Raw genomic sequence first — 24,694 nt, 5'->3', positions numbered from 1 at the left:
AGCAACTAAACAGAAAGCATTCCCTTGTCTATTCATTTTCTTTTTAAATAAAAACTAAAACCTCTTTTAATAGTGAGGTGTTTTAGGAACACACATTGGCTCTGGAACTAATTATTATGGTCCGATTGTTCAGACATTGGCCGTGAAGATATTCCACCACGTTAGGGATGTACAGTGCTGTGAATTAAGTTTATTCCTGATTTCTTTTGCATGATGTCACACTTAAATGTTGCAGATTAACAAACAGGCAAAATGTCTCATATGCCATCATGAAGGGACGTCACGGCTGTGAGGATCCAGTGCTGCTCTGGTGGTGCTCTAAGTACCTTTCTGTTCTAATCATTTGGTGACATCCGTTGTACCTGAAAAAGGTAAGCGATGGACCGTACCAAGAAAAACTATGAATAAGACACATAAGATTATCCTTTATTAGTCCCACAAGTGGGACATTTACAAGATCCTTGTGATCTGGACCAGTAGCATCATAATGCACACGCAATGTACACCATGACACTGGACTAAATCCTACTCTGCACTGTCCAGCACCTCCAAACATGGACAGATGCTCTATACTACACTCTGGACTTTTTTTTCTTGGACGAATCATCACCAACTCTGCACTGACACCAAATGCAGGATCACTCTAGTAGGGTTTCCTTTCTTTTCACTCTATCCTAGAGAGAACTGTAGGGCCTGTCAAAGGCATACTGTATGTGATTATGGGCTATATATTGGGCAGTGGTGGCCTAGTGGTTAAGGAAGCAGCCCCGCAATCAGAAGGTTGCCAGTTCGAATCCCGATCTGCCAAGGTGCCACTGAGCAAAGCGACGTCACCACACACTGCAAGCACTGAAAGCAGAGGACACATTTCGTTGAGTCACTTTGTGCTGTGCTGCAGTGTCTCACAATGACAATCACTTTCACTTATAAGAAATAAACGTTGTTCTTCTTCTTCTTCTTTACCATTTAGGAATCAATTAAAATGTTTGACCGGTCGGGTGTGCTGGCGGACACGTCGCTCCCGTTTCCGTCCCCTCGCGTCGGTGGCCTGGCCACTGCGCACGGGACCCCGAGCCGGGCGCAGGGCGACGCGCCTCCTCCTCGAGAAGGACCGATGGCCGCGGAGCGAGACCCGCGGAAGAAGCGGTCCGATCGGGCGCGGCCGAAGTGCCGCGTCGACATCGGCGAGGCTCTGCAGCGCTGGAGGGACGTCCGGGAGTCGAAGGGCATGAAAAGGGACGAGGAGGTCGCCGCGTTCCTGCTTGACAGGTGGCCCAGCCGACCGATCCCGGGGCGCCGCGGCCGGAACGTCACGTTGGCTCACGTTTGCAATGCTAATCCCGAGTTGTTCTGCGGCGACAGAACGATGGCGCGCAGCCCGGCGTCGAAATGTCGTCGTTTTGTGGCACTGTCACGTTGTCCCCCCCGACCCCCGAATGCCACGGTGGACGCGCGGGTCCACATGCTATGCTAGGTAGCATCCCCGTCCGTGTTAGCCCGGCTCGCTTTCATCGGCAAACCGCTTTATTGGCGCCGCTGCCGCGCAGATGAGCCCGTACGATTCCACGCTGGTAAACCATGTTAATTTTCATGGTTAACTTTTGTTAACCCTCTCGTGTGTTTATTTACTTGGTGTTGTTAATCTAATGAATTGTTACCCTCCTATATGAGTGAAATGGGCCCAGTCTTTCGCTTGAGGAAAAATCGCGAGGTAGTTGTCAGCATTCTGAAAAAAATGTGCTCATTAATAACCAGAAGGTTTTGGAGTCACAGCTGTAGAGCGTCTTAATGTTGCACTAGTGCTGTGTGATTCATGACTCCAAACGTCACGAATCTGAGGTCTCCATTGAACTGAATCACTTGAGACCTAACTACACCATGTCTAAATTGTAAACACCGTCGCATAAATACAAATTAAAGTCATTAAAACATCAGTTACCACCATAATAGCTGCATAACTTACAGTCTCTTTGCCCCATCTGAATCTGAATCGCTCAAACGAGCAGGTTTAATTTGATTCGTTCTCATCACTAGCTGTGAGTCAACTGTATTGACTCACTGCTGTCGATTTGGCAGTACTGACTCAAGTGACTCACGCACCGTGAGTCACTTTACTGAGTTTACTGAGTGACTCAGAGGGAGCCGGATCCTTAAAAGAGTCCGAGATTCGTCGCTCTAACGAATCTGTGTGCAGGAACAGTTTAATACACACATGTACCACAACGCATGTTGTCATGTCACTTCGTGGCGTGCTGGAAGGGCACCAAGTCTGAAGAGATCTAGTGGCATGATCATAGATCATGGTCATAAACTATGGTCGCGATTAATTATCAATTTCAAGCCGATTTCGATGACCAGCACTGGCCAGCACTCGACCACACATGGCAGTCTAGATTTCAATTCTGACTGTGACTGTGGACGTGTCTGCCTTGCAGGCAGTGCCAGTATCCAATCCGTACCACTTACCCGATTGGTTCCTTTCGGTTCAGGCCTAACCATCGTATGGTCCGTATTACGGATTGGGCACGGACAGTGTTTATAGTGCACCGCTGCTCTCTTACTGCATTTTTGAATGTAGTGGTGGTACGGGCTTTGCAAGAAGTATAAAATGTTTTCATGTAGAAGAAAGTTGGAATCTGTGCAAGTAGAGTAAATGTTGGGCAGTAGTATCCACCTCGTACTGCAGAGTGGGCAATATGTCATTTTTTTTCCCCCTCTGGCCAGGCAATATGTCATTCTGCATGCATTATGTATGCATAGTACAGAGGCAGAGATTTGCTTTTTTTCGAATTTCAATTGCTAGAGATTATCATTTCGTATGATTTTGTTTATTAATTGACTTTTTTTTCTTTGCTGTTTTTTAATGATGTCTGTTACCGTGAATTTCTTCATTGAAATGTGTCTGCATCTCAAAACAATGTAATAAGGTTTGTTAAGCCTGCAAGTCTACTTTTACTGTGTGAGGTTGCTGTGCAGAAATGTGTGTCAGCCTTGGTAGGCTTTACTATTTTGCAGCATTATTTTCTATCCGTTTCTGTTCTGTTCTAGCCAGCTCCGGAGAAACGAAGTGATTGTGAGTGAGAAATGTCTTCTGCAGCTCTTTGAGTGGTGTCTGAAGTGCGGCGCCCAGTCCAGCATCGTTGTCCTGTACAGAGGGAGGCTTTTGACTGTGACCCAGCAGTGCAATGACTGCAGCTACCACAGACAGTGGAGGAGCCACAAGGTGGAAGCCGAGAAGCGAATAAAAAAAGTGGTATGCTGGCCGCCACTTTTGATTTTGGACGTGTTTCATACTTTGTGTGTGTGTGTTTTTTTTAGTGAAAGTGATGTGATTGTCATTGTGATACACTTCAGCACAGCACACGGTGGCACAACGAAATGTGTCCTCTGCTTTTAACCATCACCCTTGGTGAGCAGTAGGCAGCCATGACAGGCGCCCGCGGAATGGGGATTTGAACCGGCAACCTTCTGATTACGGGCCCGCTGCCCCAGAGCTAGTTTAATAGACTGCAAAACGTATAAGTGAGCATGTGTGTCAACTTCAAAAACTGCTGTGCCACTACCCTGTTGGGTTTACCCTTAAAAATACTACTACTAATAATAAATTGTTTTCAGGTTGCTGAAGAGGAGGTCACACTTTCCTTTGGTGACTCCAGCACCGATTTAAGCGATGAAGGAGAACTATGCGACGAAGATGAGGACGAATTATGTGATGAAGATGAGGCTGACCCATGTGTTGAAAACGAGCAAGAGTTGTACAGTGAGGGAGAGGATAAAACAGTTCTGCCAAAAGAAGAACGGGAGGTTGAGGAGCAGCGGTGGAGGGAGCTGCAGTGTGGAGATGCGGTTGAACAATCTCTTACAAACTCTGCCGAGGAGGAAGTGCGCAGTGAGGAGGTATGTAGACAAACACCACAACTGTACCACAACGCATGTTGTCATGTCACTTTTGCATTGATATGCAAAAAGGGGCTCTGTGCAGCATGCGTTGTATTTTTTGTCCCTTTACTAACATTATCATTTAAATTCTAACCCGTCATTTATTAACTACTGTTCAATTATTTTATCGCACAGTTTCATCTACTGTGCTAACAGACGCAAAGTTTTTTTTTTTTTACTGTGGCTACGTTCTCCAAGATAATGTGTAGCCTACGCCTTTAGACCAAACTAATTACGCTGATCAGCCACAACATTAAAACCACCCGGCTAATAATGAGTAGAAACTCTACTCTAAATCCAGCTCTGATCCATCGAGTCATGGACTCCAGAGAACTTCAGACTGTATCCTGTGGTATCTGGTCTCTCCATGCGACGTTAGGAGGACTTTGTCCTCCACCAGTTTGTCTCCAGTTTTGTCACCTGTCTGTCAGTTTGTCTCAATGCACTGCCATCACCGGAACACTGTTAAACTCAACAAAAATACACTTCCAGCATTATGCACCTGATTTTTGCACATGTTTGTCTTGTCTTGTGTGCCCTGTTGGAAATATCCGACATATCCACTTACAAGCATCCTACATGACATTGTCCCGTTATGTCCGGTTTGTCCTGTTCATTGTACAGAAAAGTTTTACTTTTCTCTTATAGAGATACTGTACAGTATTTAAGCTTTAGTTTTAGTTAGTATAGTTTTGTTTAGTGTGCATATACATATATATTTTTCTTTTATGATTGCGCTATGGGGGTCTGTGTGAAACATTATTTCAATGCACAGTAAACTGTGTATACTGTTGTACTAACCAATCTTGAATCTTAAATGTATTTCTTATTGTGCGTCCTCCTGCCATCTCTTTCCATAAAGGCACACATACCTAGCCATTGACAGGTGGACTTTTTTTTTATCATTATCCAGTCAATAGGCCCTTTCATACTACAGTCAGTGGGAAAAAATAAATCCTGCAATTTAAAAAAAAAATTGTGGGTAAACCTACAAAATCATCAGGGTTCAAATAATTTTTTTCCCTGACTATATAACCAGTGACAGAAGTCCCTGTTTTGGACAACTAATTTAGCTTATAGGGTCTAAAGAGCAACACAATCAACTACCCAGTGACAATGATTGGCAGAACACATTTTTCCTCGTCCAGATGTGTGAAAATATGTTTTGTTCACTGCACGTTCATTGCAATATTTCAAAAACAATGCAGTCCTTAAGATTAAAAGAGAAAGTTGGCAGCTAAATGGCGTTGAGGTGACACATGTGGTCAGTTTCATTAAAGTCTTTTTTCCCCCTTTACATCAAGGTTGTTGTGAAGCTGGAGAACCAGTCCCCCAGTCACTCGGCGTTCAGTGGTCACAGTAATGGCTTTGTTCTAAGAACAAAGGACCAAGAAGATGAAATGCATCCAAGTGAAAGTGATTTGTCTGGTACACATAAAGAAGACGGAAGAGTCAGTCCAGCATTGCCCAAGACCTCTGTTCAAAGTCCATCAGAAGAAAAGGTAGTAAGTCCAGGGAGTGTCTAATTTGAAAGCTGTTTTACTTCCATTACTACGATCCACCGCCCTGTGCCAGACCTGGTGTAAACTCTGAGTATATAAGACCCAGCGCATGGGAATTGCATTGCGAATGTCAGTAATGTTGGTTGCATTTGCATTTACGCCATTTATAAGACGCAATTATCCGAGACGCCCTTATTATGCCTGTAATCAGTGGTTACAGGGACAGACCCCATTGAGACACTCTGGTTCATGTGTGTTACCCACCAGGCAACTACCACCTATAGTTGCCAATCAGAGTTCTTGAATAAAAGGACAGATGATTTATCTGCATGTGTCTCTCGGTAGTGAATGGGGATAATAAAAGCCAAGAAGTGAAGGTGAAACACTGCAGCACAGCACACGAAACGTGTCCTCTGCTTTTAACCCTTCACCCTTGGTGAGCAGTGGGCCGCCATGAAAGGCACCTGGGGGGCAGTGTGTGGGGGACGGTACTTTGCTCAGTGGTACCGCGATGGCTCAGGATTCCAAACGGCAACCTTCCGATTACGGGTCCGTTTCCTTACCCGCTAGGCCACCACCCTTCCCATGTGCTGTGTCTATTATAAATCACTATATATAAATCACTATTTAACTTTTTTTGTCCTATAGACTGTAGTCTTTTTTCAATGGCCCCATAATAAGGGAGCTGTTTACAGGTTCAGTTCAAAGAAATCGCTGTTACCGTTCATATCTACGATGAGCGTGTGGAAACTAACCACAACTGGAATGGTATGTGCCTCTCACAAGTTTTTTTTCTCTCTCTCTTAGGAAATAGAAGAGCCAGAAATGCGAGGGGCTGAGGAAGACGGCGGTGAAGGCGAAGCTGAGGAAGACGGCAAATCTGCAAAATGCAAGTACCAGGACAGCTCAGACGAACTTGAGTCAGACGCTCGCGTTAAAACACCGAAGGCGTGCGCCGCCAAGGGCACGTGCAAGTCGCTGGTGTGGTGCACAGACTGCGACAGCAAATCCTCGTACGGCTGCACTAAGCAGCGGCACGCCCAGGCGTATGGCTGCGTGTACTGCGGCGCAGGGGGCGAGGCCGACGCCCGCGGCGTCGAACGCTCGGCGGTTCGCTTTGGCGACTTGAACGGCTTTCTGACACACGCTTGGAAAGCGCACGGCCTCACGCGCTTTTGTGAACTGTGCCCGGACTGCGGCAAATTTGTCACGAAGGTCAACAAACTCAAGTATGGCATGGCTCACATCTGCAAGGACAAAATTGGGCTGTACAAGAGAAAACACTCGCACATGTGCAAGTACTGCCGGAGGCCCTTTCAGGTCCGGGCAGAAAAAGTGGACCACGAGAAAAGCCACGACGGGGAGGAGCTTCCATACAGCTGTCCCGGCTGCCCAAGGAGGTTTCACGACATCCACAGCAGAAACAACCACTCCAGATCCCACTCGGATCCACGCAAGTACGTCTGTACGGTGTGCAACAAGGGGTTTGCTATACTGAACCGCCTTGAGAGACACAAGCTCATTCACTCTGGACAGAAGCCCTACGCGTGCGAGGTGTGCCAGCATTCCTTCAACCAGCCTGGGCACCTCAAGTCACACATGCGTGTCCACACAGGCGAGCGTCCCTTTTTGTGCCACCACTGCGGGAAGTGCTTCAACCACAACGTCAGCTTGAAGAACCACATCCAGCGCTACCACTGGATTCCCGTGGATCCTTGAGTCTCAGAAAAAAAGGGACTCAAAATCAGTCTTACCGCTGATGACATATGGGCAGTAGGGAATATGGGCATATTCCTTGTTGCATACACTTCAAGTCCCTTTCCCAGGACGACCACAAACTCAACCAAACAGCTGATTCTGCATGTCTGCAATTGGTGGGAAGTGCACATTTACTTCAAGCACGCTGCCGTGCCCAAACGATTATGCACTGTAGCATTTGATTATGAGAATAATGCCCTTGCCGTGGCATGGTTTTAGTAAACTTGTGCAATGCCACGATATTTATTTCACTCTGCAGTTGTAATCATTTTTCACCACAGTGTAAGGTGCAAGTAAGGTGTCCTTTGCGTTCAACCCATCACCCTAACTGAGCAGTGTGCATCCATGAAAGGCGCCTGGGGAGCCCCAACACTTGGGTTACAAGTTACTTAGTAGGGGGGTGCGGATCGATCCGAAATATCGATTTCGCTGTTGGATTGATACTAGCACAATGGTATCGATATTTTCACTCTCCTATTTCTGCACCACGTTTCAGCTGAAGGTAAGCATGCTGGTAGAAATACTGCTCCTCACACGTAGCGACGTCACAGAAAGGGGGCGGACGCAGCCTGTTTGGTGCCGTAAGCGAGCAACAAACCCCGCCCCCCAGCAGCTCAGTACCCAAGACAAACACATTTACATTTACGGCATTTATGAGACGCCCTTATCCAGAGTGACTTACAATCTGTAGTTACAGGGACAGTCTCCCTGGAGCAACTTAGGGTTAAGTGTCTTGCTCAGGGACACAATGGTAGTAAGCGGGATTTGAACCTGGGTCTTCTGGTTCATAGGTGAGTTCATAGCTACTGCTACCCCACTCACCGAAAGGAAACCTGTGGTATCGCACATCCCCACTGCCCCGCTAAAAGTCTTCTCCAGAGTCCAGGACCCAATCCATGTGTAAAAAATTATGTCTCTTCTGCCCTGAAACGTCCTTTTAAAATTAGATTCCAGTGAATCCTCATATTGTCAGTTTGCTAAATGCCTGTGCCATGTGGAAAGTAAAAATGTGCACGATGAGCACTTGATCAATTGAAGTAACCCGAGGCCATGACACACCTCCACACGCCTCCACAGGCGTGTACCGTAGGGACTATGCATGATGGGTGCACCACTTCATTATCCTGATGTACCTTGACCACATTATCTTTTAATGTGGTGATCCAGAGTCCAATGTTTCTGCTTCTTTGGAAAAACTGAAGCCTTTTATTCCAACCATTCTTTTTCACAGTGGAAATAATATGGAAATGTTATTTTACTATTAAACAGAGCTCTGAGTTGATCTGTACATGTACTTAGTTATGCATTGGACAGTTCTGAAATGCAGTGGTATCTTTTCCACGAATATGGGACCTGTTTTCTGGCATGCCTGTTTATTGCCTCAATCACTTAAGCTGAAAATGAATGCTGAATAATAGTGATTGTCATTGTGATACACTACACTACAGCACAGCACACGGTGACACCATGAAATGTGTCCTCTGCTTTTAACCAAAAAAAGGTGAACAGGAGGCCTGTGTGCTGGTATTTATTTAGACTTTTGGTGATGTTCATGGAAAAAGATCTTTGTGAACAAATTACTCAAGGCTGAATGAAGCCTGGTGCAAACTGTTACAGAACTCTTACAGTGAGGAAGAACAGGGCTGCAAACCTGGCGATCTACAGGTGTGTGAGCACAGAATGTCAAGACTCTGTATTTTTGTGTGTGTTAAGTAATATATGTCAGTGTAATTGTATATTGATATAATGTATTGGGCATATATATTTCCTAGCCCTCCCTTAAGCTTAAAGTAATTATTGTTAGTCATGAAACCCCTTCCATCTTCACCTCCCTTCGGATGCTCCCTTTACGGCTCGCCTCAGCGGATCAGCCGGCACCAAGAAACACACGGTCACATGCATCCCTTGCGGCTGGGTTCTAAAACGTTGTTCTCTGATCGTTTATATTTACAAAAATGTGTCCTTCAAAAAATAATATCTATTTATTTCAAATTTCATTGAACAATGTGGTGGGAAGGACATTTGGTGGTGATACTTTAAACATTTCATTATGTGTCAGATAAAATACACTCTGATAGTTGAGTCATGGCAACTGGACATTCTTTCTTTACTGTAGAGTCGTTTCATTCTGCATCCCCAAAACTTTGTCAATCTGATTGAAACGTCTCTACATTAAAGAAAGAAAGTCCAGTTGCCATGACTCAACTTTCAGACGAATTCACCTGGATGACTGAGAATCTTCACAGACATATTTCCACACATCATGGGGCAGAAACCCTGAAGTTAGTACGGGAATATGAAAAGACAGCAAGAAAGGTTAGCATAAAGTACACATTATAAAAACGTGTTCTTACAGAGTGTGAAATATGAGGTATTTAGCTTTATTTTACTTTTTTAAGTGACCTCTATTGTGGCCACTCTTTTCTCCAGTCTATGCTCTGGTCGGGGAGATGAGTACAGTAGACTGTAATGTTCCTGACTGCCCGACAGGGGGCAGCCTCGGACCCGTGTTCAGCGTCACCAAAATTAAATCGAAAGGTCCCGTTTGCGTCAGGAAATGATCAAACGGGCCCGGCAAATTCGGCATAATCCCGAGTTTTCGTTAACTCTGGGTATACTTTCTCTGAGTTTTCACAGAACCCGCTTTCTGAAACAGGGCCCCGGTGCAAATGATAGGCGTTTAGGTGAACACTGTAAATAAATGCAAAATATATTTCGGAAATCACATATATATATTTTGTTGCAAAAAAAAATTCATTTTTACAAGTTAATATAATATAGTAAAAACATGTAACATACAATAAAGACAGTAGAAAATAAAGCCTAAGAAATATATATATAGTTAATGAACACACATCCCTCCCATTGGTATCAGTCAACACACATTCAGACTGTTTTTTTTCATACACTCAGTTCTCTTCTCCTCAATTTCTTAGGACAGATCTATATTTTTAATGAATTCCATAAATGGTTTCCATATTTTTTCAAAGACGTCTGGTTTCTCCTTTAAATCATAAAAGTCTTTTTCTCCCATTGGAAGACTTGATATCATTTGCCTGGTCCGTAAATCATATTGTGACACTTTAGTATTTCATTACATCGTGTAAAATGTTAAATAATTTCAAAATTGCATTCAAAAGCAGCGTATAAGGTCCAAATGATGTCTTAGCTAATAAAGTTATTGGCTTTGCTTTCTCCCCGTCGGGGAATCGAACCCCGGTCTGTTATGACCACTATACTAACGAGAAGGGGACGTATATTAAAGAACAACGAATTTAGAAGCGTGTCAGGATACACTTCAGAGTAAAGTAATAAATCGTTTGAAATGTATGGTACGACGGTAAAACCGGATGTCGCTGCGGGGAAGTAAATAAAAGCGGGACCGATTTCCGGTCCCTTGTTGTTCCTCCTCAGCCGCTGCCGTCGTCGTCGCGTCGCGTCGCGTCGAGGGTGACGCGATGGCGGCGCCGTGACCCCGCAGCAGTCGGCTCCGCTCGTTCCTCGGCGATGGCGCTGAGTTCCGGGGGCTGGGCCCGGGCGCCTCCGCCGGCGCCGGGGCCGCCGCAGTCCGCCTGCGGCACCGTGCTGATGTCGGTGCGGGTGTCGGCGCGCCACTCGGGGCTGCGGCCGCTGCGGCTGCCCGGCTCCGGCGACGAGTCGCTGCGTCTGCAGCTCAGCATGGACCCCGGCCGGGCCGGGGAGTTCCGACTGGCGCTCAGGGACGCCAGCAGCAGCGGGCGCAGCGTGGTGAGTGTGTGCGACCGTCGGGGAGTCAACTTTATACACAGAGAGACGACATCGCGAAGACATGACGACAAAGGACCCAGATAAACTAGACAAACCAGGCAGACAACTGGCAGCCGTGTGATAATATGTCAGCGTTTGGATATATTTAGTATATATAGTGTGTACAGTGCATGATGTAATATAATGATAATAGTAGTTGTAGTAGTGATATGATGTATGACGATAATAATACAGCAGCGCAGTGTGAGGCTGGTAGTGGCCTAGTGGGTAACACACTCGCCTATGAACCAGAAGACCCAGGTTCAAATCCCGCTTACTACCATTGTGTCCCTGAGCAAGACACTTAACCTTGAGTGTCTCCAGGTGGGGGACTGTCCCTGTAACTACTGATTGTAAGTCGCTCTGGATAAGGGCGTCTGGTAAATGCTGTAAATCTGGTCTGATCTGGATTCACCAGGAGGGCAGGAGTGTGAAAAGTCCACGCGAGGGGTGTGACGGGTCCTGCATGGCAGGCGGATGCAGAGTGTCACATTGTCATCTCACCCACATGCCGATCTCTCTCTCTCTGGTGTCAGATATTGGCAGAGTTTGATCTCCGGACAGTGAAGTACGAAGTCAAGTCCTCGCGCTGCCACGAGTTACGGGTGACCACGCCTCCCCACGACTGCATCAGCTTCAGCTTCCGCAGCGAGCAGGAGGCGCAGCAGTGGTCCACCGTGGTGATGTCGTCACTCAGGGAGGCGCAGAGAGGTCAGGGTTCGTCCTTCTCCACGTCAGCACCCCGCACTTCCTTTCTCTGCCCCTCGCATGCTGTACGTCGCGCTCTTTTTCCCGCGTGTCTGACGCAACCGTTTCTCTCTTGTTCTCAGTGGCTAGCATGTCTTCGTGTCCCGCCGCTGACGTGCAGCAGTGTGTTAAACCTGTCAAACAGCACGGCTCTGCTGCGCTGTCACTCAGAGGTTTGCACTTCACGTCCCTTCTCTCCTGTAAAGGCGTCGCGACGAGTTGGTCTGTTCCCAGACACGAGAGATTTTCTAATCCGACTCCATCACTCTCTTTTAGAGGATCTCTGCGCAGAGCTGGCGCGAGCGATCGAGGCTGGCGACGCACAGTCCGCGGTGTGGCACGCCACCGCTTTGGCCCAGCAGCAGGTGGCCCTCACCATCCAGCCCTCCGAGAGGAGCTACGAGGACTGGGAGATCGGGTGAGGCAGACCTGGCAACCCCCTCAGCCGCATCACTAGAATATCTTCGTATCAGACCATGGAACACTTTGTAAGGAAAGGATTGCTGCTGGACGACTTCGGAATGTCTATAGAAAGGAAATTCACTTGTTCAAGTAGAAATCAAGTGTCCATTACACTACAAATTACAGTGACGGGACTGTGGTGGTTTGAAATATAAATTTTGTGATAGCAGTAGTAGTAGATAGATAGAAGTACAGGGTGGGCCATTTATATGGATACACCTTAATAAAATGGGAATGGTTGGTGACATTGAACACATTTTATAAGTGGTCAGAAACTTGCAAATAACTCATGAAAGTTAAAGTTGTTTTTCTTGTGAAATTACCAATAAATTTGACGTCACATGAAAAAACAAAACCTCTATGCCACAAAGCCACTATGGTCACCACCCATCTTGAAAAGTTTGCCCCCCCCCCACACACATACTAATGTACCACAAACAGGACGTTAATATCACCAACCATTCCCATTTTATTAAGGTGTGTCCATATAAATGGCCCACCCTGTAGCATCAGTAGGTAAGTTGGGTGGTGGGTTGACCCGTTTTTACTCACAGCTTGGCTGTGGTGGTGGAAGATGCCTCATCGTCCTGTTTTGTCACCGTGAAAGTCTTCCCCCGTATGACGGTCTCGTCGCTCAAACAGCAGGTAAGGACGGGCCACTGTGTTTGGACAGGTGTGAGGGTGGACTTGTTGGTGTCTGACTTCTCCTCCCACTTCCAGATGTGTCTGGAGTACGGGTTCCACCCGCGGGTGCAGCGCTGGGTGATAGGCCAGTGCTTGTGTGCAGACGCGCGGTCGCTGGCGTCGTACGGGGTGTGCCGGGACGGAGACAGCGCCTTCTTGTACCTGCTGAGCGCCCAGCAGGCGAGGCTGAGCCGACAGGCGTGCCAGCAGGACGAAGACGGCGGCCAGAGTTCGGGCCACGCGGCCGCGGCCCCCGCCAATGGACCAGCACCACATGGCTGGAGGGGCTACAACACCCTGCCCCCCCGACTCGGCCACTCCAGCACAGGTCGGCTCTAACGCCCTGCGTCCCACCCATCCGACCCACAGAAGCCCGTCCGTTTCTAGAAGATCTCGGTTTAAATCTTCTCCCCTGTGTCTGGTTGCCTGAGCAGGCGGCAGTGGCGGCGGAGCTGAGAAGCACGGCACCACAGACATCTACAACACTGACAAGTTGCAGCATAGTGGGACAACACAGGTGGGTTTTCACCACACTGCGGACTGGACATTTATTTCTCATGTAGCCCAAAATCGCACGCGGTATGTCTCAACGGGCTTTGACAGGCCCTACGGTTGACACCCAATCACACGCTGAGCCTTTCTGCACACTAAAAAGAGAAAGGGAGACACCTCTGGAGTCAACCACGTCCACCAGTCGCCCATGTCTGTTGTCCCTTCAGCCTCTCGCTCTCTTTCACTCCCTGCAGTCCGAGTGGTCCTGCCCCTCCTGTACGTTCATCAATAAACCGACTCGTCCCGGGTGCGAGATCTGCAGCGCGGCGCGGCCAGAGCCCCCCCAGCCCAGCCGAGTCCTGCAGGTGAGGTGGCATCTTGTCGGTTGGGGCCCCACCGGAGTATTTTTACTCCAAGCTGACCGAACATCAGAGTCAAGTGGGTTGGAATGGAAATGTCCCGGTGGTAGCACTCCTTAACATTCCGTATGACGTTCGTATTTTCCCGTGTGCCGCAGGGAGCGGGTCCGTGGCAGGATGGATACTGTTTAACATTCTAGCTCAGTGTAGCCACATACAGTAGAAATTGTATTGGATTTTTCAAGCTAAATTGAGCTGTTTTCAAATGACGATTGATCGCTAACAATGTTGCCCTTACCTTATATGGCTGTAACTTCTCCTCGTCATCTACAACATGTCTTTGTCTGTGGTTCCTACCTAGCGGTATGTGGAATAAGTCAAATTCACAACTGCTCTACCGGGTGGGAAACACTAAATTATAATAATAATAAGTATGTACAGGGTGGGCCATTTATATGGATACACCTTAATAAAATGGGAATGGTTGGTGACATTGAACACATTTTATAAGTGGTCAGAAACTTGTAAATAACTCATGAAAGAATAAAGTTACATTAAAACCAAGCACTTGTGAAACCAATTTCTTGTGAAATTACCAATAAATTTGATGTCACATGACCCTCTTCCTATTGAAAAAACAAAAGTTGGATCCAATGGCCGACTTCAAAATGGCCACTATGGTCACCACCCATCTTGAAAAGTTCCCATTTAGTTAAGGTGTATCCATATAAATGACCCACCCTGTACATTAACATTTATATACTTATTGTATGTTTATAATAAATATTTATATTAAAATAATAAATATTTTATAACAATATTTTGCTTTACTATTTAAGGAAAAAGGTAAAAGACTGGAGCAAGGGAGCCTGGGTGCAGTTGGCACTCGCAGCCTAAACCAAGGAGTCTGAAACACACACACAGCCACCCGTGTGCCATTACATCAGCTACTCACACAGTCACTGTGTACTGCAGTACCACAACGTTATGATAAGGAAATCTGAACATGACTGTATCATTGTTTTTAATTTGATTGTTAATTTGTGCATGGAATTCTGTGAATTCTACTCTGTGAGAATTGAGCTCAGTCCTCTGAAACCGTTGTGGCGTTTAATGTTAAGTGAACATTTCCCTGTATTAACCTGCAAGCCCTTCGTCGTAGTTTTGCGTCACTGTACTTTGCCACGGTTGTGGGGGATAATGCAGGGTCAAGGTTCTTTTTCTTTTAAAACTGTGAACTACTCACCAATTCCCAGCAGGTCTATAGACAAGGAGGTGGAAATAAACCCATTGGTCTTTGTTCCAATGCCTTTTATTTTTATAACACATTTATTTAATCCGTTGATATCTTTCGGCAGTTATGAATAAAAAAAAAAAAACATGCTTGTGTAAAATGAAACAAAAATAATATTCCAATAAAAACAGTTCAATTCATCCTTGATGACAATCCTGAATTACAGAAACATGAAAACATGTTGGGCACCCGAATGCATTGCCTTATAAATGTTTTTAAAAAAAAAAAAAACCACACTGCGTGTTTAGCTCCAGTCACCCCAGGAGGGGTTCTCTCGTCACCATGTCAGTTCTCCAAAAAAATCAAAAACAAAACCTGAGCATGCCCAGTCCCACTTAACAGCCTCTCGTACATTCTAACCCCTCACCACTCCATGCATGAGAGAGAGAGAGAGAGAGAGAGACCCCATCCTCAGCAGCTTTGAGGTCTGAGCTTGATGGCACCAGAGGTACACTGCTGATCCAGGGTCTACAAATTCTACTTCCAGAAGAGTATGTTCCAGAGAATAAGCCAACAAGGGTAGATGAACAGGGCCAGCAGAGGGTAGACCAGTGAGCCGTACAGGGCGTGGTCCAGCATCCCCTGGGAGATGACCGACAGAAAGAGCATCCAGCCATCGATCAGAGAGACGGGAGCTTCCTGCAGCTCCTGGAACGCGAAGACGCAGTAGAGCAGCGTGCAGCCAGGAGCCAGAAGAACCATCACGACAGCACTGAGAACCCTGAGGACAAGGAACATAGTTACAGATGCAGCTAAGAAGCGTCACGTCGTCAAAATCAGACAACAGCATGAAATCCAACAGCCGCGTGACTGCGGATTGAGTCGATGGGATTCAGGAGCGAGTTTTGAGGTGAATTCTGGAGACCGGCTTATTGGTTCAGTACCTGTTTCAAAGCCTTCATTAGCACAGATATGAGCATGCGTTTTACACATAATCAAGGGTGGTAGTAGCCTAGTGGGTAACACACTCGTCTATGAACCAGAAGACCCAGGTTCAAATCCCACTTACTACCATTGTGTCCCTGAGTAAGAAACTTAACCCTGAGTGTCTCCGGATGGGGGGAGGACGACTGTCCGTGTCACTACAAATTGTAAATCGCTCTGGATAAGGCCGTCTGATAAATGCCGTAAATGTAATGTTCCTCATAATTATTGATTATCATTTCAATCCCGACCTCACATGAGATCAAATGCAAGTTCGGTCTGAGGCCAGTTGAGCTGATGGAGAAGAAGGGGAGAATTACTTTGGCACGTGTGGTGTAACGAATGCCGCCACGGGCACCAGCGTCAGCGCCAGGATGAAGCCCAGGGAGAAGTTGATGAGGGCGGTGCAGCTCAACAGCACGGCCAGGTACAGCACCGCCACCAACTTCAGCACCCGCCAGCCCTGCTCTGTGCCCTCTGCCAACATGAACCTGACACAGAGAGAGGGAGCGAGTTGATCAGTCAAGTAAGACGCTAGTTTCACTTGCGATGGACGAGTACCTGTGTGTGTTGTGGGGCAGAGCCAGGCCCGCGGTATAAATTGCGATGGCCGTGAGGACCACGGCCTCCGTCTCCGACACGGGGAAATGCTGCACCGCCAGCTCCTGGGACAGGACAGGCAGAGTGTACAGCGCCGCCCCGGTCAGGTGGCTGATCACCACCGGGGTCAGGATGGACACCAGGCTCGGGCTGGAGCTCTGGAGTGGGAGAGCACGGCTCTTTATAAAAGCAGAACTGGGAACATTCACAATGCCGCAGAAACCCACCAGCGAACCTCACCTGATCCGTCACTCCCACCCCATCTTCCGTTACCGAGGGTAGGGCACCCAGCTGCACCCACAAATCCAGCGCCTGGTATCAGGTCAAGGCCTAACCTCATAAAAACTCATTCCGAAATCCATCAGAAACTGTGAGCAAGTGGAAATGACCCTTTCAAACTTGAGTGTCTGCCTTGTACACTTACATGCAGATGCAGACACACACACACACACACACACACACACACACAGTGAGGATACTCTCAGCAGCAGGATTACAGCCAGGAAGCCGAAGGCTGGCATGTAGTATCCAATGGAGACGAATCGGGAGAGTGAAGGCAACAGGTAGAAGAAGTAAGACTGGTGGAGCCGCTCCAGAAGGTTATTCAGCTTCCGGAACATTCCCTCCAGCAGCCTATATATCAGCAGAACACAGTTAGTTCTCCCTCATTATGGTGACATCCTGTAATCACATCTCTCTCACCTGACTGAGACATGGAAAGCTGGTTTTATGTTACACTGGTCATTATGGGTTTCAGAGTATGTTACCTAAGCACCATACCTAAAGGAAGCAGGCTATATACACACATTTCATCCAGGCGACCACCGTTCCAGAACAGAGGCTAATCCTGGGTTCTGTTGTGCCATTTCTACCTGTATGTGGCCTTCACTGTAGTATCTGCAGATAGGAGAAGCTGAAGCTCGAGCACACCATGAGGGTTTTATTTCAGCCCTCGTCACACAATGACTTTTTGGAACTGTCTGAACCAGATAGATATATGTGATTTTACAATGGACTGGTGACAAAGGCACCCATGTTGTAGCTTGACCCAAATCCAACTGTCTGTGTCAAATGTGAGATGTTCAGACCTGAACGGTCCCAGGCATGCTGACCTGCCAACGGTGGTGGTGTCGGTCTTGTACTGGCGGAAACTGTTGATGCCGCGGATGGTGGCAGACTCAATGTGGTAACGCAGGAAGAGGCCATGGTCTCCCCAGGGCCGCCCACTCGCCTGTTTCAGCACCATCAGTGCCATCGTTTGGACCGCTTGGGAGTACCCCGACACGGAGTCCCAGTCGCTCCGCTGGAGCTGTCCACACACGTGATTATATACAGTGTCCCGTTTACACACACATTTAAAGCATAAAAAGTCTTTGACGGTGACACACACGTTACCCCACCTTACCTTCTCCTGGATAGTGCAGAGAATATCCTGCTTCTGGCAAAATGTGTAGAACAGGTTGGCCAAGTCCAGATTTGGGAGCTGCCCGTTGAGGCCCTCCAGGACCAGGTCTAAACTGGTAACTACATCACTACTGAGTTCCAGAGAGAGAGCAGCCTGAATGGACCCGCCCCTCCCATGGAGCGGTGCCCAATCCATACCTGAACAGGGACGAGAAACCAGAGAAACCCTCACAGAAGGGTCGAGGAGGGAAAGAGCCCACAGTCAGGGTTTAAAAGAACTGATCTCATGACAACGTGGCATAATCTATCAATCCAGGTTAACCGTATTTCTCTCATCGAATGCGAACGCTAGCTGGCAACAAAATGTTAGTGCTTTATTTACGATGGTTAGTTAACTACATAACCGTACATGTTATTTAATCGTTGAGTGTTCAGTTGTGTTTACATACATTTTAAAAAGCTGCATATTTTTCATTACATTTTTTTAGATATTGGCATGTTGTGTATGTGGTACAATCCCTGCTGCGTGATTTCATTTTCTGTAGAATAGAATAGAAAAGGAACCTTTTGGGTAAACACCTGCTCACCGGTGATGTTGGTGTGATGATAAGCCTCCAACCACGCCTGCATTCCAATAAGGTCGTGTTCATTCACCAGGAAGATGATGTCTTTTGCCCAATAAATCTGACCTGATACCACAGCAAATAATAAATAATATAAAAAAAGGTTGTTATTGGTTTCCAAAGGAAAGAAACAGGGAAATAAAAGTAAGGCGACTCACTCCTGAAGTACTGCGCCAGGCCGAGCAGAAGCCCCACCGCCTGGTTGTTGCTGTTGTCTGGACTGCAGGGGGCGCTGAGCACCAGCGCTTCCGTGCGTGGGGCGCGGGGGGCGCGCAGGATGCCATACACGTTGGTGCCGCGCACCATCTTCGAGAAAGCACAAGCACAAGTTTGATTATTATTATTTTTTTTATTATTTCTTGTAAAATTCTACCCCCCCTCCTCTCTCTGTTTAAGAGAACTTCACAGACCCACTCTCGACACACACACACACAAAAAACTCACGTATCGCTCCTTGTTCTCATCAGGGAAGGGCAACCTGCGGGAGAAGCTCTGAGTGTAGACCTCCAGGCCCCGTGACTGCATGGTCTTCACCAACCAGTCCACTGGCATCGCCCTGCAGAGGAAGGTTTTACGTCACACCGGGCCACGTCGAGGTTCTACTTTTACTACATACATTTCAACACCGACATCTGTACTTTCTGCTTTAATACGTTTGCCTATTATTAAGCCATTTTTTATCCTATTTTGCATCATTGTGCACCATCCAGGCATCAAGACTTATTTCAGGTGTAACGTTTGTGCACACTGAATGCATTTGCTTCTATTCATTTACATTTGTATTAATGTGATTATGTTCTATTTTTTATTCTACTTGTGTGACGAACGAGTGGACTTTCATTGCAGATTAAAATGAACTCTTACATTGCAGTGCACTGTTTTTTTTTCTTTACTCACCCGCTCTTTCGTTTGTGGGCCCCGAACTCTCTGGCCGTGACCAGAGCCCGTTCGCCGGCGGGAAACCTCTCCTCCACCATGGTGGAGCCCATGGCGTTCTCGGACATGTACGTGCGCAGGGTGAACGGCTCGAACGCCAGGCCCATGAACCAGGCCACGCCGGCCAGGTAGCACAGCACGCTGCACAGACATATCGTCCACGTGAAGCCCCATCCTCATGTGAGCAGAGCAGAGGAGAGGCGCAGTGTGTGTGTGTGTGTGTGTGTGTGTGTGTATTTACCAGATTGGAGTGTTGAGGCGGGTCAGCAGGTTAGTGAGGGCTCTCCTGCGGTTTGGGTCTGATAACAGCCCCATCCTGTCCTGAAACATTTACACAATCTCTCTAAATCAGGAGAAGACAGTAATTCAGTGAAGACGAGAGCTGCTGTGCCATCACCTTAAAAAATACATGCAGGGTGGCCATGATGGACAATGAACCGCCATCGTTGCAACTTTTACACCAAAACGTGTTCATCGGGATCTCAGTCCAATCCATTGGTACACAAACCCGGAAAGCGCAGTAGCCATCGTGCTGCTCAGACACTTGAAGGTCAAGTGAAGTGATTGTCATTGTGAGATACTGCAGCACAGCACACGGTGACACAACGAAATGTGTCCTCTGCTTTTAACCACCACACCTTGGTGAGCATTTGGCAGCCGTGACAGGCGCCCGGGGAGCAGCGTGTGGGGACGGTGCTATGCTCGTTGGCACCTCGGCGGATCGGGATTCGAACCGGCAACCTTCTGATTACCGGACGGGCCGTTTCCTTAATCACTAGGCCACCACTGCCATACCACTTTGATCACTATTTATTTAAATAAATATATATATATATATATATATATATATATATATATATATATATATATATATATATATATATATTGTATGTGTTTTATCTGTGTTTTTTTTTTTTTGCATTTCTCCAATTGCGCGTTGTGTGTTACGCAGTGAAAAGAAAGCGTTCGACTGTTGAACCGTAATGAATGATAACGAGCACCAGCAGGGCGGGATGAGTTGAAATGACCGTATAAAAGGATGTAGATGAATGTGTATTCCTCTACAGAATGTGTATTCTTAGGTATCAGCATTTGGAAAGAATAAGACAATAAATCGGCCGACGGCACGTACCTCCTGAGCAGCCGGCAGGCGCTGTCAGCGCTCGGTTCCTTGTTTCTACACGGAACCTTGATGCGGCGCACCGTCATTTGTTTACCTTAAAAAAAATTGGCGCCGCACCCTGGTGGCGCGGAGGAGCAAAAACGGGACGCGACGACGCACGAACGACATCGACTGAACAGAACACAATATATACAGTACAGGACAAAAACGTTTGGACACACATTCTCATTCAATGTGTTTTCTTTATTTTACATTGGTAGATTCTCACTGAAGGCATCAAAACTATGAATGAGCACATGTGGAGTTATGTACTTAACTAAAAGTGGAGACCTGACCTCCACAGTCACCGGACCTGAACCCAATCCAGATGGTTTGGGGTGAGCTGGACCGCAGAGTGAAGGCAAAGGGGCCAACAAGTGCTAAACACCTCTGGGAACTCCTTCAAGACTGTTGGAAAAGCATTTCAGGTGACGACCTCTTGAAGCTCATGGAGAGAATGGCAAGAGTGTGCAAAGCAGTAATCAGAGCAAAGAAACTAGAATATAAAACATGTTTTCAGTTATTTCACCTTTTTTTGTGTTCATTCATAGTTTTGATGCCTTCAGTGAGAATCTACCAATGTAAATGGTCAAAAAACACATTGAATGAGAAGGTGTGTCCTGTACTGTACATAAAAAATTGTACGGCTTGCAGTTTATCTAAAAAAAAAAAAGAACAGGTACGAAGTACAACGTTCTATACATATTTTTCCTCAATGTGACCTGCTCAGCCAAACCTCACCAAAGACAAGTTTCCCATCTCCTGCTGTGGAAATAACCCGCCTGAAACTTTCCCAAGTGTTATTACATTAATTAATGGTAGAGTGTTAGTTTTTTCTTCTTTCCTTTAAACATAAATAAATAATAATTTCCATCAGTAATGAAAAAATAGATTGGTGCTAGTAGCCTAGTGGTTAAGACACTCGCCCATGAACCGGAAGATCCAGGCTGAAACCCCAACTTAATACCATTGTGTAAGACCTGAGTGTAAGACACTCACCCCGAGTGTCTCCAGGGTGACGGTCCCTGTAACTACTCATTGTAAGTCACTCCGGATAAAGGTGTCTGATGAGTGCTGTACATGTAAATGTCATCAGTGGTTCATTGAAAAATGTAAAGAAAGTGTTACATTTTACACAAGCCCATTATATAAATGAAAGACTTTCCATTACTTGCTTGACATATTATGGCCAATTTATTGGACTTTATACAGACATCAGAGGAGTATCTGTCATGTCTTCATATCAATATAAATAGCCTTCCACATCAAGTGCTTCACTAATTTTTAGTGAACAGATGGACAAGTCATGTAAAAAAAAATTTTTTTCCATTATATATTTGAATTACCTCATAATGCAATTAACTGCAAGAAAGCACATTTCATTAGGGAGTACAGACTATTATAGAAAAGTGCACTGTAAAAAAAAAAAAAAAAAAAGAATTTCCATCAGAGTCCATTTAGCCTCCAGAAAACCCCACTGAACGACTACGCCGTCAACACAGAAACCTCCTGCAGGTGCTGGCGCACCACCCCGTCCAGGACTCTGCTGACCCCCTTGCAGGCGGTCATGGCCGCCTCCATCAGAGTGTCCAGGTGATCCTGGTGGATCCGTGCGTCCATCTGGACCAGAGCGATCTGCCCACTGCGGGGCAGCAGGGCCAGGCTCAGTGACGTGCCGCCGCCGCTCTCCTCGGCGTGGCAAAGGTCCGCCAGCGGCGTGTCGTCCACAAACCCTGCCGTACAGGCGCACACGTAATCGCGCATCGGGATGCCTGCGTCGACGACGGCCAGGGTGGCAGCATTTACGCAGGCCGTGTAGTTTCCTCCATCTGACTGCAAGATCTGTGGAAGAGGAGGTAGAAATATTTCACCGGGCTCGCCATCGGCCAGGAATGTGAATCTCTGACACATATAGTCAATATTCTGTTTAATTTGCATAATGAATAAGGCAAAATAATCGCACAGTCGCGTTCAGGGTATTCTGAAAAGGACAATGACGGCACCTTGACATAAATGTCGATCTGTGACCGTGGGTACAGCTGGGTGAGCACGGCGGCCTCGAACGTCTGCTTCAGGTGGAGGCTCATCTCGCTCGACTTGCGGTCCCCGTGCGGGCGCCGCTTTCTCTCCGCGGTGCTGAACGTGGCCATGCTGTACTGGCAGTTGATGACCGCGCGGTCGTGGAGGCTCTTGGCCCTTGGGCCTCGCACCTGCGAAACAACATCGTGGGTGCTTTTCAGGTTGGACAGGGTCCCATTCGGATCTGGAGGTCACCCAGCCACGGAAATGACCCCCCAACTGTGACACTGTGAGCAACATTTCGATAAAAGCAGTGGTGGGGCGCCATGACCGGGCGCCGGTCATGGCTGCCCACTGCTCACTCAGGGTGATGGGTTAAATGCAGAGGACAAATTTCACTGTGTGCACCGTGTGCTGTATCACATGTGACAATCACTTCACTTTAAAAAAAGATCAGGGTTCTAGCTGACAGCTGATTGGTTAGTTTCCTAAAACTAATGAAGGCCGACTGGTTGATTTAATTTAAAATATTATGATGCCCCTTTTGCAGAACCTCCTTCCGGTTTGTCTGTCTGTGGTTCCAAGCTGCCATGTGCAGCCCATCAAGATGGGTGCCAGCCTTGGATACAGGTCTCATCTCACGCCCAGCAGCTAAGGATGCAGACCCGTGGCCAGAATCGGCCTGCCCACCAAGGGGTCTGGGACACGGTGACCCCGGACACGAGCGACGTTCCCTTCATCTCTCGCAGGATGGGTGGAACGCAGCGATCTACACTGCGTGCATTGTGATGTCCAACCACTCAAATCTTAATTATTTCATCAAAACGTCAATACAAACTGCATTATGGGTCTCTATATAGCACCATAGGAACAAACTGCACTACTCTGCGACACACGGCACCTTGTACGTCCCTGCTGCGCCTTGCCACAGTTCTGTACACGCTTGTACTGGTTTATGTGGTCGAACTTTGGTAAGTTAGCAGTGGGTTCTGTATTCGACAGACGTTCACAGATCTTCTGTTACACACCAAAAGAAAGCCTGGAAATCTCACAAGCCATCGCAAAGTAATGCATGTCTGTGAACATCACACGCGCGTTGGCTTTTTCGATCGCGGAAGCCGATAATTGGTGAAAAGGCGTAATAATACAGCCGCTCTTCAAAATAAAAGTCTAACCCTAAATGCGACACTAACCCAATTATCTGCGGCTTTCACAAGTGTGTACGTGCACGATGCACAAGGATTTACACGTGTAGTTTGATCCCCAGATGAGAGGCAATATTAATGTATATTAAAATATTCTCTATTTTACCATTAGGAACTTTTATGCAAAAGTCACAAGCGCGGCGAACGCCACAAGTTGGAAGAGCGGCTATATCACTTCGAATTTTCACGATTTACCGTGACTCTTGCATTGTTATCCGCCAGCGTGGCACAACATTTGGGTTGTCTTGCAAAAAAAAAAAAAAAAAAAAAAAAAAAAAAAAAAAAAAAAAACGACGTAGAAAAACGTGAGCACAACGCGGGGTCCTGCAGGGCTAGTTACCTCATGGGGACCGTAGACCACTGCCAGCGCCTTGGTGTTTCCCTGCTCTAAATACGCAGACCCGTCCGCCTGAGCAAATACACCCATCCGCGCTTGTACTTTGCGAAGCTCGGTGGCTCTGCGTCCATCTAGTCGATACCCCTGATCCGACAGCAGCTCAATTCCGGCCATGTTGGAGACGCTTCGCGTAGACGACTACGCACGTGGAGAGCAAAAACTACACTACCCACAATGCACCTGCAGCGGCGTTACGCCACGTAGTGACGTAGGATCGGCGAAGCGCTTGAATGATGGGATCTGAAGCAGGTGTGGAACATTAAGTGGCTCTCGGCTTGCGTAATTTATTTATGGATGTAACTCCTGTGTTATTGATATATATATATGTTCATGTTCTATTCTTGTTTTTTTGTTTTTTTACCCATAGGTGAAGAATCATTTCCTAGACATAATGGATTTTG

At 46.9% G+C, this 24,694-nt stretch overlaps 4 protein-coding genes across 6 annotated transcripts; 2 read left to right on the top strand and 2 right to left on the bottom strand.

Moving 5' to 3' along the window:
* The first annotated feature begins 945 nt into the window (after positions 1 to 945).
* LOC114787506 (zinc finger and BTB domain-containing protein 17-like) lies at positions 946 to 8,487 on the top strand. Its single transcript, XM_028975075.1, has 5 exons — positions 946 to 1,269; positions 3,049 to 3,253; positions 3,616 to 3,897; positions 5,244 to 5,441; positions 6,249 to 8,487. The coding sequence occupies exons 1-5, from the start codon at positions 983 to 985 to the stop codon at positions 7,158 to 7,160; spliced, it is 1,884 nt and encodes a 627-aa protein (XP_028830908.1). The 5' UTR covers positions 946 to 982; the 3' UTR covers positions 7,161 to 8,487.
* Positions 8,488 to 10,395: 1,908 nt separating this feature from the next.
* Positions 10,396 to 15,163, top strand: sharpin (SHANK-associated RH domain interacting protein). Of its 2 annotated transcripts, XM_028978649.1 has the most exons (9): positions 10,401 to 10,946; positions 11,522 to 11,696; positions 11,816 to 11,905; positions 12,009 to 12,150; positions 12,749 to 12,839; positions 12,915 to 13,206; positions 13,313 to 13,395; positions 13,625 to 13,735; positions 14,569 to 15,163. In XM_028978649.1, the coding sequence occupies exons 1-9, from the start codon at positions 10,707 to 10,709 to the stop codon at positions 14,638 to 14,640; spliced, it is 1,296 nt and encodes a 431-aa protein (XP_028834482.1). In that variant the 5' UTR covers positions 10,401 to 10,706; the 3' UTR covers positions 14,641 to 15,163. The 2 variants fall into 2 exon arrangements, with proteins under 2 accessions (XP_028834483.1, XP_028834482.1); XM_028978650.1 differs by lacking the exon at positions 11,816 to 11,905 and having other exon boundaries at positions 10,396 to 10,946.
* gpaa1 (glycosylphosphatidylinositol anchor attachment 1) lies at positions 15,083 to 20,684 on the bottom strand. Of its 2 annotated transcripts, none has more exons than XM_028978647.1 (13): positions 20,643 to 20,682; positions 19,752 to 19,853; positions 19,472 to 19,651; positions 19,019 to 19,130; positions 18,733 to 18,880; positions 18,539 to 18,640; positions 17,953 to 18,149; positions 17,660 to 17,856; positions 17,027 to 17,180; positions 16,788 to 16,859; positions 16,509 to 16,705; positions 16,268 to 16,438; positions 15,083 to 15,744 (listed from the first exon to the last, which is right to left on the bottom strand). In XM_028978647.1, exons 2-13 carry the CDS (start codon positions 19,838 to 19,840, stop codon positions 15,501 to 15,503), a joined length of 1,863 nt encoding a protein of 620 aa, XP_028834480.1. In that variant the 5' UTR covers positions 19,841 to 19,853; positions 20,643 to 20,682; the 3' UTR covers positions 15,083 to 15,500. The 2 variants fall into 2 exon arrangements, with proteins under 2 accessions (XP_028834480.1, XP_028834481.1); XM_028978648.1 differs by having other exon boundaries at positions 15,084 to 15,744; positions 19,752 to 19,831; positions 20,643 to 20,684.
* Positions 20,685 to 21,981: 1,297 nt separating this feature from the next.
* On the bottom strand, positions 21,982 to 24,427 carry exosc4 (exosome component 4). The gene is made up of 3 exons (XM_028977853.1): positions 24,237 to 24,427; positions 22,676 to 22,882; positions 21,982 to 22,514 (listed from the first exon to the last, which is right to left on the bottom strand). The coding sequence occupies exons 1-3, from the start codon at positions 24,405 to 24,407 to the stop codon at positions 22,158 to 22,160; spliced, it is 735 nt and encodes a 244-aa protein (XP_028833686.1). The 5' UTR covers positions 24,408 to 24,427; the 3' UTR covers positions 21,982 to 22,157.
* Between the last annotated feature and the right edge of the window lie 267 nt (positions 24,428 to 24,694).

This window comes from Denticeps clupeoides, chromosome 4 (assembly GCF_900700375.1).
Source record: "Denticeps clupeoides chromosome 4, fDenClu1.1, whole genome shotgun sequence".
NCBI lineage: Eukaryota > Metazoa > Chordata > Actinopteri > Clupeiformes > Denticipitidae > Denticeps > Denticeps clupeoides.
Note: the sequence above shows the minus strand (reverse complement) of the source record. Positions and strands in the feature narration are given on the sequence as shown.

Coding starts and splice junctions, on each gene's coding strand:
- exosc4 (XM_028977853.1), bottom strand. CDS start 24,407: ATGGCCGGAATTGAGCTGCTGTCGGATCAGGGGTATCGACTAGATGGA. Junction 22,883..24,236: donor TGGTCTACGGTCCCCATGAG/GTAACTAGCCCT, acceptor GTTGTTTCGCAG/GTGCGAGGCCCAAGGGCCAA. Junction 22,515..22,675: donor AGATCGACATTTATGTCAAG/GTGCCGTCATTG, acceptor CCTCTTCCACAG/ATCTTGCAGTCAGATGGAGG.
- LOC114787506 (XM_028975075.1), top strand. CDS start 983: ATGTTTGACCGGTCGGGTGTGCTGGCGGACACGTCGCTCCCGTTTCCG. Junction 1,270..3,048: donor GCCGCGTTCCTGCTTGACAG/GTGGCCCAGCCG, acceptor GTTCTGTTCTAG/CCAGCTCCGGAGAAACGAAG. Junction 3,254..3,615: donor AGAAGCGAATAAAAAAAGTG/GTATGCTGGCCG, acceptor AATTGTTTTCAG/GTTGCTGAAGAGGAGGTCAC.
- gpaa1 (XM_028978647.1), bottom strand. CDS start 19,840: ATGTTTCAGGACAGGATGGGGCTGTTATCAGACCCAAACCGCAGGAGA. Junction 19,131..19,471: donor GCCCACAAACGAAAGAGCGG/GTGAGTAAAGAA, acceptor CTTCCTCTGCAG/GGCGATGCCAGTGGACTGGT. Junction 16,439..16,508: donor CTGCCCCACAACACACACAG/GTACTCGTCCAT, acceptor TCTCTGTGTCAG/GTTCATGTTGGCAGAGGGCA.
- sharpin (XM_028978649.1), top strand. CDS start 10,707: ATGGCGCTGAGTTCCGGGGGCTGGGCCCGGGCGCCTCCGCCGGCGCCG. Junction 11,906..12,008: donor TGCTGCGCTGTCACTCAGAG/GTTTGCACTTCA, acceptor ACTCTCTTTTAG/AGGATCTCTGCGCAGAGCTG. Junction 12,151..12,748: donor TACGAGGACTGGGAGATCGG/GTGAGGCAGACC, acceptor TTTTACTCACAG/CTTGGCTGTGGTGGTGGAAG.